Source organism: Heloderma suspectum, chromosome 5 (assembly GCF_057233095.1).
Source record: "Heloderma suspectum isolate Gila_16-S chromosome 5, 16-S_ref, whole genome shotgun sequence".
In the NCBI taxonomy this organism is placed as follows: domain Eukaryota; kingdom Metazoa; phylum Chordata; class Lepidosauria; order Squamata; family Helodermatidae; genus Heloderma; species Heloderma suspectum.
The window spans coordinates 137,348,368-137,366,268 of NC_139462.1; the positions used below are offsets into that span (position 1 = coordinate 137,348,368).

Here is a 17,901-nt window from a genome sequence, read left to right on the forward strand (position 1 = left end):
TGATTGATGATTTTTTTCTTTTGGGAAAGATATCTGACAGCCAATAGACATCCTCCTCCTTGGGTTTTTCATTTACTAAATAAAGTAATCCACAACAAAGTTACAACTACATCTGAAATCTGGAAATTATTTTCATCACTATTTACTCTTTTAAAAGTTAGCATCAATTATTGCTTATAAAAAGAAAAATAAGTGTGACTATTCTGATTGTGCTTGATCTATAAACGGATTTAGAGAATGGTCATAAGAGATCCTGTAAGCGTGTCCAGAGTAGGCATTGGTAAGCTTATTCTCAAAGACTTGCCTGCCTAGTTTTACTGCTTAACCTGAAACCATGTCCAGAAAATTCTGATGAAAACCAGAGTAGGTTTCAAAGGAGCAAAAGAAGGGTGTGGTAAATGGGGAAAATAATAGAGGGAAGGACTCTAACCAAAGAGGAATAAAAAGAAGATGAGCTCTTGAACCTTGCTACCCTTTCCTTCAATATCCAACCTTTCTTCAAATTAACTGCTTCCAAGGAGTCATCAGATGATGGAGGAAGTTTGCTAGCCATTTGGTTTAGTGAGTCCATACAGTAGTCGATTCCAGGTTCAATCACTGGATCACCATTTAAGAAGAGCTTGCCTAAGACCAGGGAGAGGTCATGTGAGCACTAGAGCCATCTTCTCCAACCTGGTGTAGTCCAGCACACCTGGAGGGCAACTCCTACCATCCCCAATGGCCATGCTGGCTAGGAATTATGGGAGTTGTAGTCCAACACATCTGGAGAGCACCAGGTTGGGGAAAGCCACACTAAACAATGATCTGAGTATAAGGCAGCATCAGATTCAAAGGCGCAGAATGAGAGCCTTCCTCTCTGAGGGGTTATTTTGGCATTCTCACTCATGAACTGAAATCACTGTCAGTCACCCCAGAATCATCCCAGACATTCAATTTTAGTATTACTCCTCAGAACTTAGAAACTCTACAACGATGCAAGAACTCCTCTGCATGTATAGAAGCTACATTATAGAACATAATTATGCTCTGTTATAAACAAGACACCCTAAATGAAACTACAATAAAAGTAACTTATTTCTTACCTGAAGATTCTTTTCCACTCAGTTGTTCATGCAACATACCCACAGTCATTAAGACAACGATAACTAAAAATACTGGAATCCTCCAAGAGCCTGCTGCAGAAGCTGGAAAAAATGTGTTTTTCCTTTAATAACCTTCACATTCTTTTAGATAAATAATATGTATAAAGTAGCCACAAAAGCAGAAACTATACAAAGAATGATTCAGTGACCATTGCTCACAAGATAGAGAAAACTTATTATTAATCAAAACATTTAAGATTAAATTTTGCTAAAGTTTCCTCCTGTTTTGCAAGAGGTTTTTTTTTTACATAGTGCAACTACTTAGCAGTACAAAAACAAAACTCTATCAATCTATTTTCTCAGAATGTCATTCAGTCCATGTAAAAGAACTTAACCTTTTCAATGAGACTGAAGATTTCCAGGACTGAAAAGTTCACCAAGGGAAAAGAAGACATTTTCATTGCCCCACTGAGAATACATGCACAATTATTCAACTGAAGAATATCACCTATTTACTTTCCTCACTTCTGTAAAAAGAGTAATACCAACATCTTAAAACCACCATGGGACAGCATTTTTCTAGAGGCCCATCTGAATTGGCACACAAGCTCTGTGTACGCCATAACAGACAGACAAAAAGGTATGACTGAAAATACTTTTAAGGCCTTGCAGGTATCATCCACGATAGATGGAATGAATATAATGCAGATTTCAAGAAACAGGACATACTTCCTCAAAGAATAACTTTGATAATATTATGTTATTGCTGAAAACACGATGTTAAAAAAAAAACCCTAATTTAGGTATTAAGAATAGACAGCTGCATTCAGATGTCATGACAAAATGTCATGGTTTATCACGACCAGAAAGATGTTAACCTCCCCGAGCTCAAACGTATACTTCTTCCCTTTCCTCTGATGTAGCTGCAAGGAGGCAATCAGAAGCTTTTGCTTCTGTTTTTGATTAACCATGGACTTGACAAGCCATGATTAAACAAAAACTATGTTTTGTTTAAAACAAGCCAACTTTAAACCATGGGTTTAAAGCTGGCTTGTTTCAGACAAACCAGTTAAGATTAGTTTAGGGTTCGGACAACTCGTTAATTTAGGGTTTGGACAATACTTTAAACTGTGGTTAATCTAAAACAGAAGGAAAGATTCTAGTCTCCTCACGGTTGCACCAGAGGTGGAGAGGGGTGGAGGAGCACGGGGGCCTGGTGGGGCAAGAGGTTCGTCCCCACCGTGATAAATCATAGTTTATCATATGTGGAATACAATGAAGGCATGTATAAGGGGCATTTTTATTTTAAAAATAATCCGAAGTGCATAAAAATCAAAACAAAAATAATTATGTTTGATTAAATATATCTTGTATCTGAAGCAAAAACATAAAACGAGTCAAACAAAAGAAATATGTGGGAAATTGTTACTTAGAGGAAAGTTGGATTTAAAATAGCCTTATAAATTGGAGATCTCTACTCGTTTTATGAAGCAAAAATGTTTTGAATTTGGTAGGAAAGGAAAGGTTCCTCCTGTGCAAGCACCAGGTCATTACTGACCCCTAGAGGGACGCTGCTTATGCTGGCGTTTTCATGGCAGACTATAGCAGGGTGGTTTGCCATTGCCTTCCCCAGTCATTACTACCTTTCCCCCAGCAAGCTGGGTACTCATTTTACGGACCTCGAAAGGATGGAAGGCAATTATTGGCTAAAGTATTAAGAGGCGAACAAAAAAAAGTTAATTCCACTAATAAAGGGTAAAAAACCCAACACCATGTTTTATCATGACAATCAAATGCAGACAAGAACTATGAATGACCTGCCTAACGCTCTGGCCCAATTCAGACATAATGAGAAACCACAATATCTCGCAACATTAACATGTTTGCCTGAGCGGCTCACACATTTCCTCCTCTGCTTCTCTCTCTTCTAGACCCAGAGGAGAAGACAGAAAGTTTCTGCTTTTGCCCATGACATCCAAATTTGGTAAACTGCAGTTTGTTTAAACTATGGTTAGTAAGAACAAGTCAAGGTCTAAAAGGAGTTTGATCTTGGCTTGTTCTCACTAACCATAATTTAAACAAACCACCAAGTTCAGATGTTACAGCAAACTGTGGTTACTTTACAAGCAAAAGGTGACATTTTTTATCTCTTCCTCTGGCATAGAAAAAGGGAAAGACTGCATGGGGAGGATCAGGCAAGTTCATTCATATAGTAGGGAAATGGTTTCCTGTTAAATCTGAACCAGATCCTTGGCTTGGTTTGGATATAATGACAAACAACGATCAAACCCTCATTGACAATCCTAAATTGTGGGATTCTAAGCACACATCATAGTTCACCAAGTCAGATGTAACAGCAAACTATTGCCTGACAGCAACCAGGGAGGGAATCACACTATACAAGGGAGGACAGAGAGCAAAAGTCCAAGGCTCATTCCAACCTCATTCACATGAGTTAAGCATGGTCTTATGTCTGAGCCAAGCCCTGGACCATAAAATGTCAGCCAATTCACTCTGTAAAATTTGAAATAATGAAAGGATTTTTTTTCTTATTTTCAAAAGAGAATTAAATAAAACTGAAGCTGAGTTCTTGTGTGCTTAGCTTGCTCTTCTTTACCTCAAACAATGAGAACTGTATTAAGAGCTTTGTACTTTAGTCTATGACAATTCCACAGTGTTCATTTTCACCTAGAACCAATAACCTAATCACTATAGCACCTAATCAATATAAATGCAAAATATTTATCATGCAAACTTGGCAAGTTTGACATCTTTCAGAAATCTATAGAAAGGTCTTGTATGTGTAGATACTATTATGCACTCACTCACCCAAATGGAAGAGCAGTATAATCCAGATAGGAACAGAGATTGTTCTCAAGTAACGTTCGGTGCTTGGGTTCCACTTAAATAATACAGTCAACAAATAGCTTGCTATCAAGGTCCATATCTTACAGGAAAAGAGGCAGAAAAACAGCTGTCAGTGCCCCTCACTGGCAAACCAAAGTCTATATACATCAGGGGTGCACAACTGACAGCCCATGGGCTGGATTCAGCACAACAACTTTTATCAAGTCCCTGGAGACCTTACCAATTTTTTTTTATCAAGATACAGCAAGCATTTTGTCTGTAGTTCCACCCATATGGAAAAGAAAAATATTTTCTAATTTTAAATGACAGAGATATTCAACACTTTAACATTACATCTCCCTTTTAGATGTGATGTGTGATGTCCTGGCTATTCCTGAATGCTTCTGCTCTGTAACTGAAAGCTTTATTCCTAGATGGTGCCACCTAGCAACTGAACATCCCTGATATAGGCATACACTATAGTAATATATTGCACAGTTGGGCAACTTGCAGCCCATAGGCTACATGCAGCAATTAAAGGCCTAGAGTGGGTGCCCAAGCCCCCAAATTCCCTTCCCCTCTGCAAGCACTGTCCAACTGTTAGGTTGATAGAGGGGAGGGTGACTGTGATGGGAAGGAGATACAATAGTAGGGTCAATCCTCCCCATCCAAACAGCATGATTTAAATGGGGAGGACAGCGTGCAGGGAGAATACTCAGTGTGCCATTCTCCTCATTTAAATTATGCACTCCCGCACCTAGCTATGAAAGAGAAAAGGAGAAAAACTTTTTCCACACCGTGCTTAATTTTATATTTTAAAAGCCCTGTCTTTTTTCTAAGCTAAAGAGCCACACACATGGTAACCTTTCCTCATAGGGGAGCTGCTCCAGCCACCTGATCATTTTAGTTTCCCTTTTCTTCATCTTTTCCAGGTCTGCAATATCTTTTTTGAGGTGCGGTGACCAGAACTGTACATAGTATTAATCCAAATGTGGCTGCACCACAGATTTGCATTATGATATTAACACATTTCAGTGCTTTTCCTCATGATAGTCAACATCGAATTTGCCTTCCCACTGGTCTTCCAGTGATGAATATTCATTGCAAGACAACATAATGGAGCACAATTACTGCAATGGAGTCTCCAGGAAGTCTCATGATGGTTCCTGTTACGATTCCAATAGTGTATCTTGGTAACTAAGAAAAGGCAGCAAATGCAACAAAGCACTTCAACTTTATGTACAATACAAAAGGCTCCTTTAAAAGACTATGCAAGCATTAGGCACAGTGATATGACACCAACATACACTTGGACCTTCCCTGGTGTTATTGTCAATAGCAATGCTAATAGGGCCCACCAAATGTCACTCATGACAAGAATACCAAGTACTGCCAACCTTAAATGTCAGAAGGCCAAGTGCTAAAAGATTTTTCTCTTTAATATGAAAACTCCCTGATGTTCATTTCACTTCCTTCTTGACCCTGAGTTTCCAAAAACCTCTAATTACAGGATTCAGACATATATTACAAAAAGGAAATGCCATGGTGCTGTAAACTGGTTGTACCCAGTGAAAAATGGGGATTTAAGTGTGCAAAACAAGCCATGCACCCAAACTCAGTCCACATATTTAGATGTCCTTATTTCAGGGCTGTGTGAGCTGACCAGTTACCTCATCCTAACACTAAGATCCGTTCTACACATTACACAGAATGAAGAGGAACAATTCTGCACTTTACTAGCTTAGCCTGCAGGTGTGGGGATTACATTTTGGAATGCTCCCCTATGCAAAAAGCTCCCTGAATGTAATACAGTAGCACATTAGAGAAAGGTTTAATCATCTCCTCTCCCTCACATGCTAATTTAATACAAGGAGATTTTTACATGTAAATTGAACCTGTAGTCTTTGACTTAATTCTGTGTAATGTGCCCACTGGTTCTAGCAACAGGGAAAGCTCACCTCCCCCTACCCTTTTTTCCCCTACTGATACAGGAGTGATAGCATTGTGATACTATGGCCCATTATTTCATTTCAGAAAAGAGGTATCACCACCCATCCTTCCTGGATGCTGCACCTTCTGACCTACTCAGATACAGTTTGAGTGACTGCAAGTAACTGCATGGTGCTTTAGAGAGTACAAGAGGACAGGTCCCCACCCTGAAGAGCTCGCAATCTAAACTTTGACACAGGGAAACAGGCAGGGCAGGAAGGGCTAAACAGGCAGGGCTAAACAGAAAAGGAATATGCAATGCCACTTTTTCCTGAGTAGGCTTGTATGAGATTGTACAGTTACACATACTTAAGCTTGGTTACAGCTGAGTTACCATAGGGCAAGGGAACTAGGTGTTCGTTAAAGTAAAGGCTTCAAAGAAAAGGAGGAAGGACTTGAAAAAAGTAAGAGAAGTAGCATCATTCAGGTGTACCAGGACTCAATTTCAGGCATTCAAGCTAGCAAGGGAGAAAGGGCAGAGTCTTTTAAGGGAAAAGGCCTTCAGATGGTTGCGGGGAATAAAGTTGAAAAAGCAAAAGTCACAGGAAGGGATGTATCAGGATGTAAGAGTAGAGAGATATGGGAGCCAAGGCTATGGAAGCTTTGAAGGTAAGAACAAAGAGCTTGTTCTGGATCCAGGAGTGGACAAGAAGCCAGGGATTTAAGGAGATTTAAGGAGAGGCATCATGTGAACAGACTGCGGAGAATGGTTTTGTCAGCAGAGTGCTGGAGAAAACTAAAGTGAGACAACGGAAGACCAGACAGGAAAAGGCTGCAGAGTCTAGGCAAGATATGACCAGGGTGTGGACTAGAATTTTAGCCAAGGGGACAGAGAGGGCAACAGATGGAATAAGGAGAACAAAGGAGTGGTAGTAATATTGTCAATGGATAAGGACAGCATATTTATTGCTTTATTATTTTTAAATATGAAATCCATATCCCACCTTTCTGCCAAAAAAAGGCTCTCAAGGCATATAACAGTAAACTTCCAAAAAACAAATACAATTAAAACAAAAACAGATCAAAAACACAATTCAAACTCATCAATAAAAATAAATACATGAGAGGAGGGGCTTGGGAAGAAAGATTAGAACCTTGATCTTGGACGCACTGAGTTTGAGACAAGGACAAAGCACCTGAGGCAGTTGGAGATGTGGGTTGAAGAGAGAACAGTTCAGGGGTAGAGATAGAGCTGGGTGTCATCTGGGTATAGGTGGTACTGAGAGCCATGAGATTTGATGAGGTCACCTAGGAATAGTGTGTGTGAGAAGAATAGGGGGCCAAAAACAGATCCCCAGCACAGAACAGGAAAGCAGAGGAAGAACTCCCCACTACAAAAACACTGAAATCATTAGACAGGTAGAAAGAGAAGACAGCATCACAGAGATGGAGGTATAAAGGGAGCCAAGCAAGAGAGTGATCAACTGTATCAAAGGCAGCAGAAACATAACGGAGAATGAGTACTGAATAGAAACCTTTAGATTTCGTACCAATAAGGACATCATTTTTGTGAGGGCACTATCAGTAAAGCAAATGGGTGGAAACCAGATCAAAGGGTAGCAAGTGTAGAGCTGGAGGAGAGAAGCTGAGACTGCGGGAATATGCAGCATGTTCCAGGAGTCTGAAGGCAAATGGCAGAAGGGAGACAGAGAGGTAGTTAGAAAGCAAGAACAGGTCCAGGGATTAAAAAAAAAAAAAGCAGAGGAGACAGTGTTATATTTACATAGTAGGGAAGGAGCCAGCAAAGCCAGGGAGGAGAGGTGATTATGTGGTGGAGAGCAGTAACAATGCCAGGGCAGGTGGCAATAGGGAGATGGGATGGGATCAAGGGGATGAGATCTAGGGCACACCTGGAGTGGTTAAATGAGGATAACAAAGTAGTCAACTCAGAATGCAAATGACACACTTGACACATACTTAGAGGCACAATCCTTTAGGTCTCATCTTCCAGATCTGAGCTCTAGCACAGATTAAGCCCTGCTCTCCACTCACTGCTGGGCGTCAAGCTTTCCTAGAAGCTGCATCCTCTGACTTAACCAGGAAGGTAGGTATTTAAGGGCGTAATCCCATGCATGTTTAGACAGAAGAAAGTCCTACAGCTCCCAGCATTCCCCAGCCAGCATAGCTTCTGTCTAAATATGCACAGGATCGCGCCCTTTAAGTGCCTTTAATGAAATACGAATCACTCTGCACGTGCCCAAGAAGCACTATCCGCGTCAGTACATGCTTCAAAGTTCTGAAGCGCATCAGAAAGTTTCCGGGGGCGGTGGGAAAGGATGAACTCCGGTCCAGCCCAGAGCGCAGTATCCCGGAGGCAGCGGACGTGCCCGGAGACCCTCGACGCCGCATCTTCCGGGGACTGAGCGCGCGCCCGCCCGCCCGCTCACTCACCCAGAGGCTGCTGAAGTAGTCCAGCCCTTGGCAGATGAGGCGGGCAGCCTGCGCGAGCGCGACCTGGATCCCGAGAGAGGTGCCGAGGGCGTAGAGCGCGTACAAGGCGGGTCCTCCGGCGCCCAGCAGGAGGAGGAGCCGGCGGCGCCGCAGCACCTGCCTGCCCAGCGCCTCGGCGGCGGTGTTGGCGAAGCAGAGCGGCAGCAGGAGGGCGGCCAGGAGCACCGGCGTGCCGGAGCGGCGGAGGCGGCGCAGCCAGCCGCGGCCCAGCGCCGTCAGCGAGTTCTTGAACGGGTGCAGGAAAGTGCCGCACAGCACGGCCCACAGCAGCGGCCGCAGGAAGGCCTCCAGGATGAAGTAGACCAGCACGCCCGCCCCGCAGCACAGCCCCGCCAGCACCAGCGCCCCCGTGTTGTAGAAGGCCTGGCGCAGCGGCTTCTCCAGTCGCGGGAGCGGCGGCGGCGGCAGAGGCGGCGAGGCAGGGCTCGGGCCCTGTTCCGGCTCGGAGAGCGGGTTTGAGGGCGGGCGGCCGTCTCCGCTCTCCGCCATAGCTCAGCCGGCCTACCAACGCTGCGCCTGCCGCCAACGGTCCCTCAGATTCGCCTCAGGGAAGAGAACCGCGCCAAACCAGGGAAAGCGAATACCTCGCAGGGGATGCTGGGGAGTGTAGTTTTCCAGGCTGGCCAGTGGGGAGTCGGTAGCGAGTGATTCTGGGAAATGTAGCCTCCGCCCCTCTTCTAAATTGCTTTGGGTTCTTCAGAGGCTTGTAACACGCTTGCTGCTCCCTCTTGCGTTGCTTGACCTTGGAGGCTCCTCGATATATTTAACAACAACTTTCCATTTTTCTCAAAAGAGATACATACGGGCACACACAGTCCTAACCACTGAAATGGCCATGCTGGCTGGGGATGATGCAGGTTGTAGTCCACATCTGGAGGTGATCACAGAATAGTCGGGTTGGAAGGGGCCTAACAAGCCCATCGAGTCCAACCCCCTGCTCAATGCAGGAATCCAAGTCAGAGCATCCCCAACAGATGGGTGTCCAGCCTCATCTTGATCAGGTTGGAGAAGGCTGGCTTCAGAGACAACATCATGCATCTGGCAAAGTAGTTGTGCCCATAAAAGCTTATGCCACAATATATTTGTTAGCCTTCAACATGCCACAAGACCTTTGTTGGCTTTGCTACCACAGACTGACATGGCTAGTTCTCTGGTAGCTCAAGAGACATACAGAGAGACAGTCCCCCATGGTATTTCATTTTCCTACTGCAACTACCACTTTCTTTTAGAGCCATAATATGTTGAACAGTGAAGATATGAAATCACCAGTTACATTGATGGTGCCTGATAATAACAAAATACTTTTTATTAAAGCTTCAGGCCTAATAAGCACAATTATTAGGAAGTTCTACTGAACTCAGCAGGATTTGCCTTATAAAGTTTATGATTGCTCTGTAAAAGGTATCACTGTAAACCAAAACAGCGGGCCCTAGTGCTAACAGCATCGTGCAGAAGGCATCATGCAGCTATTTCAATTTTTATTTTTTTAATATTTTTTCACTTAATGGATTTTCCACAGTAAGAAAAAAGATGGTGGAAAATCCATTAAGTGAAAAAAAAATTCCCACGGTAAGAAAAAATACAGATTTTTCTCTTTTTCTTCTTGTTGCTTTGATTGCTTTTATTTTAGAAAACTAATTATAATTTGGAAAACTTTTCTTTTAAAAAGAAAAGAAAAAAGTGGTGAGAAAACACAGGAGAGTCATGAGAGGAAGCTGTTGTCATCTGTAACCCCCATAAATACTGGTGTAGTTGTCAATTTTGACATATAGGCACTCTTGACAGTCGCCATAGCGACACCCCAAAAGAGTCCAAAAATCCAGGCTGGTGTGTTGATTCATGTCAACAAATGGGTTCTTGCAGTTTTTATCTCCATCTGAAGCAGGTGGACACCTTTTTATATTGAACATTTGGCTGCATTGTTTTAAAAAGGTATTTATCACTAAAACCTTCCTCACAGGCACATAAATGCAAAACCTAATTGCCATTTTTAAAACAAAAAGCATTTTCAGGAGGGCACAATTTGAAGGAGAAATGCAGGTGAAGGGAATATGATGCTTAAACCTTTCCCTGCCTATGCTCAAAATGGCCCCACACCCCCATGGGCAATTTAAGGGGGTCATGCCAATGCCTTGGATGGGGTGTGAATCCGACGCAAGTATCTCTGCTTTGGAGATGTTTGGACCAGGAGGCTTCTCAGGCCTGAAGTGGTCCAAGGCAATATGGGCTGTTCCAGAGACTTTGGACCCACCTCAGAGGGTTTTTGTTTGTTTGTCCCAATTTGATACATTTTTGCACCTCCCACAAGCTCTCCATAACCGAAGAATGCCGGGGGGGGGGGAGGCGGAGAAGAGTGGGTGTCGTTTTGTGACTGACAGCTCTAGCTTTGAATCAGGGAATGACCATGAGGGCTGTCCATTCATGGTCCTTTTAGGAGAAACGTTGAAGGAATGTATTCAGTGTTTCGGTGAATTATCTGCTCTTTGCACATTCTGTCTGACACAGCCACAACTAACTGGGAGATGTTGTCTGTCCCAATGCTGCTGTTCAGTGGATGGCCGACACCCAACTCCCTAAGTCTGGCCACCTTGTGAATGGCTGGGTCTCTACTGCTAACCCAGCCTTTTGAGCATCAGGTACGTGGAGTTTCACTGAGAGATTCCTCCTCAATCAAGCTCTGCTCTCTGGAACACCAGCTCTTTCTCCCTAGCTGCCCAGTGCAACAAGTGCACCACAGGAGGGTAGGGGGATCTTTCAACAAGAGAGCTGTTGCTGCTTCTTGATGAGGGTCCCCTGAGATTGCCCCCCTCTTATCCAAGGAGACTCACCCCACCAGTTAAAGCCAGTGATGAAATGGGCTTCTTAGTTCAGAAGCAAAGAAGGAGCCAAACCCAGTTGCTGGGAACACAAGTAGGAGGATGCTGTTGCACTCATTTCCTTCCTATGGGCATCTAGCTGGCCACTGCAAACAGAATGCTGGCCTAAATAGGCCTTTGGCCATAGCTCTACTTATGTTCTTAACCCTCTCTCTGGCTCTGCATGGAAGAGAAGAATCAGGTTTTGAGGGCTTTACAAGCAGAGAGGGATTTACAATAGTGCTTGATTGGTAACACAGTGACTGGGTTCACACATCTCAATAAGCCATGGTGGTTTATAAGCTACTCACAGTAGCCTATAAGCCACCATGGCTTATTGTGTCATCTGTGAGCGATTTTTCCCTGCCAGGGTGGCTTATTAAGCCAAAATAAGCCACTCTGATAAGACATGGTCTGCTGTAAGGTTTATTTAAATCACCATGGCTTATCGTGTCGTCTGGTGCTCCACAGTGGCTTCGAGAGTGGTTTAAAGGTCCCCTACAGAGTTGCTTGGCAAGAGTAGTCAAAACTGCTACCACCACTTTACTCCAGCTGGCAAAAGCTCTAAACCATCCCTGAAACACCGAAATAGCACAACCACGCTACCACGACTTAGTACAAAGTAAAAAAGAGCTGCTCTATATAGCACCAATCACCCTATCTCCCAAGTGCGCAATTGTGGAACTACGAAATAGCGCTACCATGATACCATGACACAGTAAAACGTAAAAAATACGCAGCTGTCAAAAGCGTGCTACTGCCAGTTGGGGGAATGAAAGGAATGGGATGGGGGAGAAGGGAAGCAGGGCTTTAATGGAAGATCAGGTGCTTCCCTGCTAGGAGAAACTATGAAGTTTTGTCCCAATCCTGCAAATTTCCAAGGGTTTATACATGCAGCCCCCATTTTGGTGCAAACAGGGTTTTTGCTCCTTTGGGCAGCTCTGAGAGAGGAGCTGCAAGGTGAGGGCAGGGAGTGGTATCCAGCGCAAAGGAAACCGGGATACCATCCTGGCTGAGCAGGAGAGCTGTAGAGGGAGGGGGGCCAGGGCAGGGAAATATAGTATCAAGGGTGGGGAGGATACAGTAGCTTATAAGCTACTGTGAGTAGCTCATAAACCACCATGGCATAAAGTGATGTGCAAATCCAACCTCTGCGTGTGTGTGCGCATGCACGTATGTAGATAGACAAGACATAAAAACACAGACTGCAATCCTATGCCCACTTACCTGGGAGTAAGACCCACTGAATGTCTTGAGTAATAATAAATTAAATTAATTAAGTAAATTAATATAATTCCAATTTGAATTTTTTAATCAGATTTTTAAATGATTTAAAAAGAGTTTTTAATCAACCCTGCTCCCAGATCTTTTTTTTTTTTTTTAAGGGAGAGTTATCAGGGTTCTCCCCTTCATGGATCACTGCCTTGTTGGGGTGAAGGGGCGTGCATAACTCAGTGAAGCCATAAGCTATGCCGTGCAGGGCCACCCAAGACGGACAGGTCATGGCGGAGAGTTCTGACAAAATATGGTCCACTGGAGAAGGAAATGGCAACCCACTCCAGTATTCTTGCCAAGAAAACCCCATGGAACTTATCACAAGGCTAAAAGATATGATGCTGGAAGATGAGCCCCTCAGGTCGGAAGGTGTCCAATATACTACTGGGGAAGAGCAGAGGGAATTTCCAAGTAGCGCCAGAAAGAGTGAAGCGGCTGGGCCAAAGCCGAATGGACACTCAGCTGTGGATGTGTCTGGTGGTGAAAAGAAAATCCGATGCTGTAAAGAACAATATTGTTTAGGAACCTGGAATGTCAGATCAATGAATCAAGGTAAGCTGGAGGTGGTCAAACATGAGATGGCAAGATTGAACATTGACATCTTGGGAATCAGCGAACTAAAATGGACAGGCATGGGCAAATTTAATTCAGGTGACCATTATATCTACTACTGTGGGCAAGAATCCCCTAGAAGAAATGGAGTAGCACTCTTAGTCAACAAAAGGGTGGGAAAAGCAGTCCTGGGGTACACTCCCAAAAACGATAGAATGATCTCAGTACGAATCCAAGGCAAACCATTCAACATCACAGTAATTCAAGTCTATGCCCCAACCACTGAGGCCGAAGAAGCTGAGGGTGATCGGTTCTATGAAGACCTACAACACCTTCTAGAACTAACACCAAAAAAAGATGTCCTCTTCATCATAGGGGATTGGAATGCTAAAGTAGGAAGTCAAGAAATCACCGGGATAACAGGCAAGAATGGCCTTGGTGTACAAAATGAAGCAGGACAAAGGCTAATAGAGTTTTGCCAAGAGAACACGCTGATCGTAGCAAACACTCTTTTCCAACAGCACAAGAGACGACTCTACACATGGACATCACCAGATGGTCAATATCGAAATCAGATTATGTCCTTTGAAGCCAAAGATGGAGAAGCTCTATACAGTCAGTAAAAACAAGACCTGGAGCTGACTGTGGCTCAGATCATGAGCTTCTTGATGCAAAATTTCGGCTTCAATTGAAGAACGTAGGGAAAACCACCAAGCCATTCAGGTATGACCTCAATCATATCCCTTATGAATATGCAGTGGAGATGAGGAATAGATTTAAGGGATTGGACCTGATAGACAGAGTGCCTGAGGAACTATGGACGGAGGTCCGTAACATTGTTCAGGAGGCAGCAACTCAATCCATCCCAAAGAAAAAGAAATGCAAGAAAGCCAAGTGGCTGTCTGATGAGGCTTTACAAGTAGCTGAGGAAAGAAGGGAAGCGAAAAGCAAGGGAGAAAGGGGAAGATATATCCAACTGAATGCAGAGTTCCAGAGAACAGCAAGGGGAGACAAGAAGGCCTTCTTAAATAAACAATGCAAAGAAATTGAGGAAAACAACAGAATGGGAAAGACTAGAGATCTCTTCAAGAAAATTGGAGATCTCAAGGGAATGTTTTGTGCAAAGACGGGCATGTTAAAGGACAAAGAAGGCAGGGACCTAACAGAAGCAGATGATATTAAGAAGAGGTGGAAAGAATACACAGAAGAACTATACAGGAAAGATCTTAATGACCCTGATAGCTATGATAGTGCGGTCACTGAAGTGCGCTCATTTCACATGCCAGCAAGGTTATGCTCAAAATCCTACAAGCTAGGCTTCAGCAGTATGCGAACCGAGAACTACCGGAAGTACAAGCTGGGTTTCGAAGTGGCAGAGGAACTAGAGATCAAATCACCAACATTCGCTGAATCATGGAGAAAGCAAGAGAATTCCAGAAAAACGTCTATTTCTGCTTCATTGACTACGCTAAAGCCTTTGATTGTGTGGATCACAACAAACTCTGGCAAATTCTGAAAGAGATGGGAGTACCAGACCACCTTACCTGTCTCCTGAGAAACCTGTATGAGGGCCAAGAAGCAACAGTAAGAACCAGACATGGAACAACCGATTGGTTCAAAATTGGTAAAGGAGTACGACAAGGCTGCATATTGTCGCCCTGCTTATTTAACTTATATGCAGAGTACATCATGAGAAACGCTGGGTTGGATGAATCACAGGTCGGAATTAAGATTGCCAGGAGAATTATCAACAACCTCAGATACGCAGACGGTCCACCCTAATGGCAGAAAGTGAAGAAGATCTAAAGAGCCTCTTGTTGAGGGTGAAAGTGGAGAGTGCAAAAGCTGGTTTGAAACTCAACATTAAAAAAACTAAGATCATGGCATCTGGCCCCATCACTTCCTGGCATATGGAAGGGGAAGAAATGGAAGCAGTGACAGATTTTACTTTCTTGGGCTCCAAGATCACCGCAGACAGTGACTGTAGCCATGAAATTAAGACGCTTGCTCCTTGGGAGGAAAGCTATGGCAAACCTAGACAGCATAGTAAGAAGCAGAGACATCACCTTGCCGATAAAGGTCCGTATAATCAAAGCTATGGTTTTCGCAGTAGTAACGTGTGGCTGTGAGAGCTGGACTATAAGGAAGGCTGAGCACCGAAGAATTGATGCTTTCGAACTGTGGTGCTGGAGAAGACTCTTACGAGTCCCCTGGACTGCAAGGAGGTCAAATCAGTCAATCCTAAAGGAAATCAACTGTGACTGCTCATTGGAAGGACAGATACTGAAGCTGAAGCTCAAATATTTTGGCCACCAAATGCGAAGAGAAAACTCACTGGAAAAGACCCTGATGCTAGGAAAGATTGAAGGCAAAAGGAGAAGGGGACGGCAGAGGATGAGATGGCTAGATAGCATCATCGATGCAATGAATATGAACCTGAGCACACTCCGGGAGAGAGCGGAGGACAGGAAGGCCTGGCGTGCTATGGTCCATGGGATCATGAAGAGTCGGACACGACTTAACGACTGAACAACAACAATCAGGGTTCTGTTTATATATAACATGTGGTTGGCCCAGTCAGATAGATTATGATTACCCATTCAACTGCTTTCCATTTTTTTAGTTTAGTCCATGGAAAATGTGCTTCTGATCAAGTTGTCACTAGGATGATATGAGCAGTTTTTTGCCCCAACTTTGAAAAAATCAAAGTTCTGCCCCCGCCCACAGGTACTTAAGGCGGGGCTGCCAGAGGCTGCTCGGGAAGGAGCCTGGGAAAGGAGGACCAGCCAGCAGCTGCACCGGGTGAGCCTGAGCCTGAGCCTGCTTCTGCCCCCACCCACAGGTACTTAAGGCAGGGCTGCCAGAGGCTGCTCGGGAAGGAGCCTGGGAAAGGAGGACCAGCCAGCAGCTGCACCGGGTGATCCTGAGCCTGAGCCTGCTTCTGCCCCCACCCACAGGTACTTAAGGCGGGGCTGCCAGAGGCAGCGCCTCGGCGTCACGCCAAGTGCGACGCTAAGTGTACACTTAGCATCGCACTTGGAGTCGCGTAGGACCTGAAGACCTACCCACCTGCTTCTCCAGAGACACCAGCAGCCACAATACCAGCAGCAAATAGCGGCAGCAGAGGGCAGCAGCTTTAAAGACAAGGGGAAAGGGGCAAACATGGACTTTATCTGCTCCTTCTTAGCTGCTGTTCTCTTTTATCTCTTTTATCTTTTATATGCTTTTAAACTGTTGTGCTATTTATATCTTAACATTTTAATATGTGCCTGGGAGGACTATTGGGCAACTCAGGGAGTCAGAGAGGTGCCACCATAACTGTGGTCACGGGCAGGGGGAGGTATGGCATTTGGGGGATTAACAGGCCAGCTGAGGAGAAGAGGGGCTAGACACCTTACAGCTGTCCCCTCTTCTGGTTCTTCCCCCAACCTGATGGTTCCTGGCAGCCTTACCAGTCTGCCCTCGGGTCTGGTGGTGCTGCTGCTGAATGCCAGGTCGGCCCAAAATAAAATCTCCCTCATCCATGACTTGATTGTGGATGAGGGGGCTGACCTGGCATGTGTCACTGAGACCTGGGTGGGGGAACTGGGAGGGGTCACTCTCTCCCACCTGTGCCCTCCTGGGTACTCGGTGCAGCACCAACACCGACTTGAGGGTCGGGGAGTGGGGGTTGCCGTGGTCTATAGGAATTCAATCTCCCTCTCCAGGCTTCCTGCTCATTCGAGTGCAGATCTTGAGTGTTTGTACCTTGTGTTGGGTACCCGGGACAGATTGGGGATTCTGTTGGTGTACCACCCACCCCGCTGCCCATCAGACTCCCTGCCTGAGCTGACGGAGGTGGTCTCGGACTTGGTGTTGAGGACCCCTAGGATGATGGTCCTGGGGGATCTCAACTTCCATGCCGAGGCCACTGTATCCGGGGCGGCTCAGGACTTCATGGCCGCCATGACAACCATGGGGCTGTCCCAACATGTCATCGGCCCAACGCATACAAAAGGACACACGCTTGATCTGGTTTTCTCGACTGGGCAGGAGGATGGTGATCTGAAAGTGGAGGAATTAACATCTGTCCCTTTGTCATGGTCAGATCACTTCCTGCTGAGGTTTAGCATCCTGGCGACCTTTCCCCTCTGCAAGGGTGGGGGACCTATTAAAATGGTCCGCCCCCGGAGATTAATGGATTCCGATGGATTCCAGAGGGCTCTGGGGGATTTTCCTGCTGGTATGGCTGGTGCTCCTGTTGAAGCCCAGGTCGCTCTGTGGAATGCAGAGATGACTCGGGCGGTTGACACGATCGCGCCCACGCGCCCTCTCCCTCTGAGCAGAGCCCGGCCAGCTCCTTGGTATACACCTGAGCTGAGGGCAATGAAGCAAGAGGGGAGACGGCTAGAACGCAGGTGGAGGAAAACTCGTGCTGAGTCTGACCGAACACAGGTAAGAGTCCACTATCGAGCCTACTCTGTGGCGGTGAGGGTGGCAAAGAGACAGTTCTTTTCCACCAGCATTGCATCTTCTCAGTGTCGTCCAGCGGAGCTTTTCCGAGTGGTTCGCGGCCTGTTACATTCTGGGCCAGGGAGAGAGACGGTGGAACCCTCGGTAGCATGCTGTGATGAGTTTGCACGGCACTTTGAGGATAAAGTCGCTCAGATTCGTCATGAATTGGACACCACCATTAATGCAGTTCCATTGGTAGAGGCGTTCAGAGCACCATCTGGTCCAGTTTTATTGGATGAGTTTCAGTTACTGAGGCCTGAGGATGCGGACAAGGTGCTTGGCCAAGTCCGATCGACCACTTGTGTGCTTGACCCTTGCCCTCCATGGCTTATTAAATCAAACAAGGAGGGGTTGTC

General features: G+C 45.2%; 1 protein-coding gene across 3 annotated transcripts in view; it reads right to left on the reverse strand.

The window, feature by feature from the left end:
* Positions 1–8,915, reverse strand: part of TMEM245 (transmembrane protein 245) — a 74,148-nt gene extending 65,233 nt beyond the window's left edge. For all 3 annotated transcript variants that reach the window (XM_084857548.1, XM_084857546.1, XM_084857549.1), the window contains exons 1-3: positions 8,310–8,915; positions 3,912–4,029; positions 1,083–1,184 (exon numbers count right to left, since the gene is read on the reverse strand). In XM_084857548.1, the coding sequence (XP_084713674.1) occupies positions 1,083–1,184; positions 3,912–4,029; positions 8,310–8,858 (769 nt within the window). In that variant the 5' untranslated portion in view covers positions 8,859–8,915. The remainder of the gene's footprint in view (positions 1–1,082; positions 1,185–3,911; positions 4,030–8,309) is intronic.
* Positions 8,916–17,901: the final 8,986 nt, after the last annotated feature.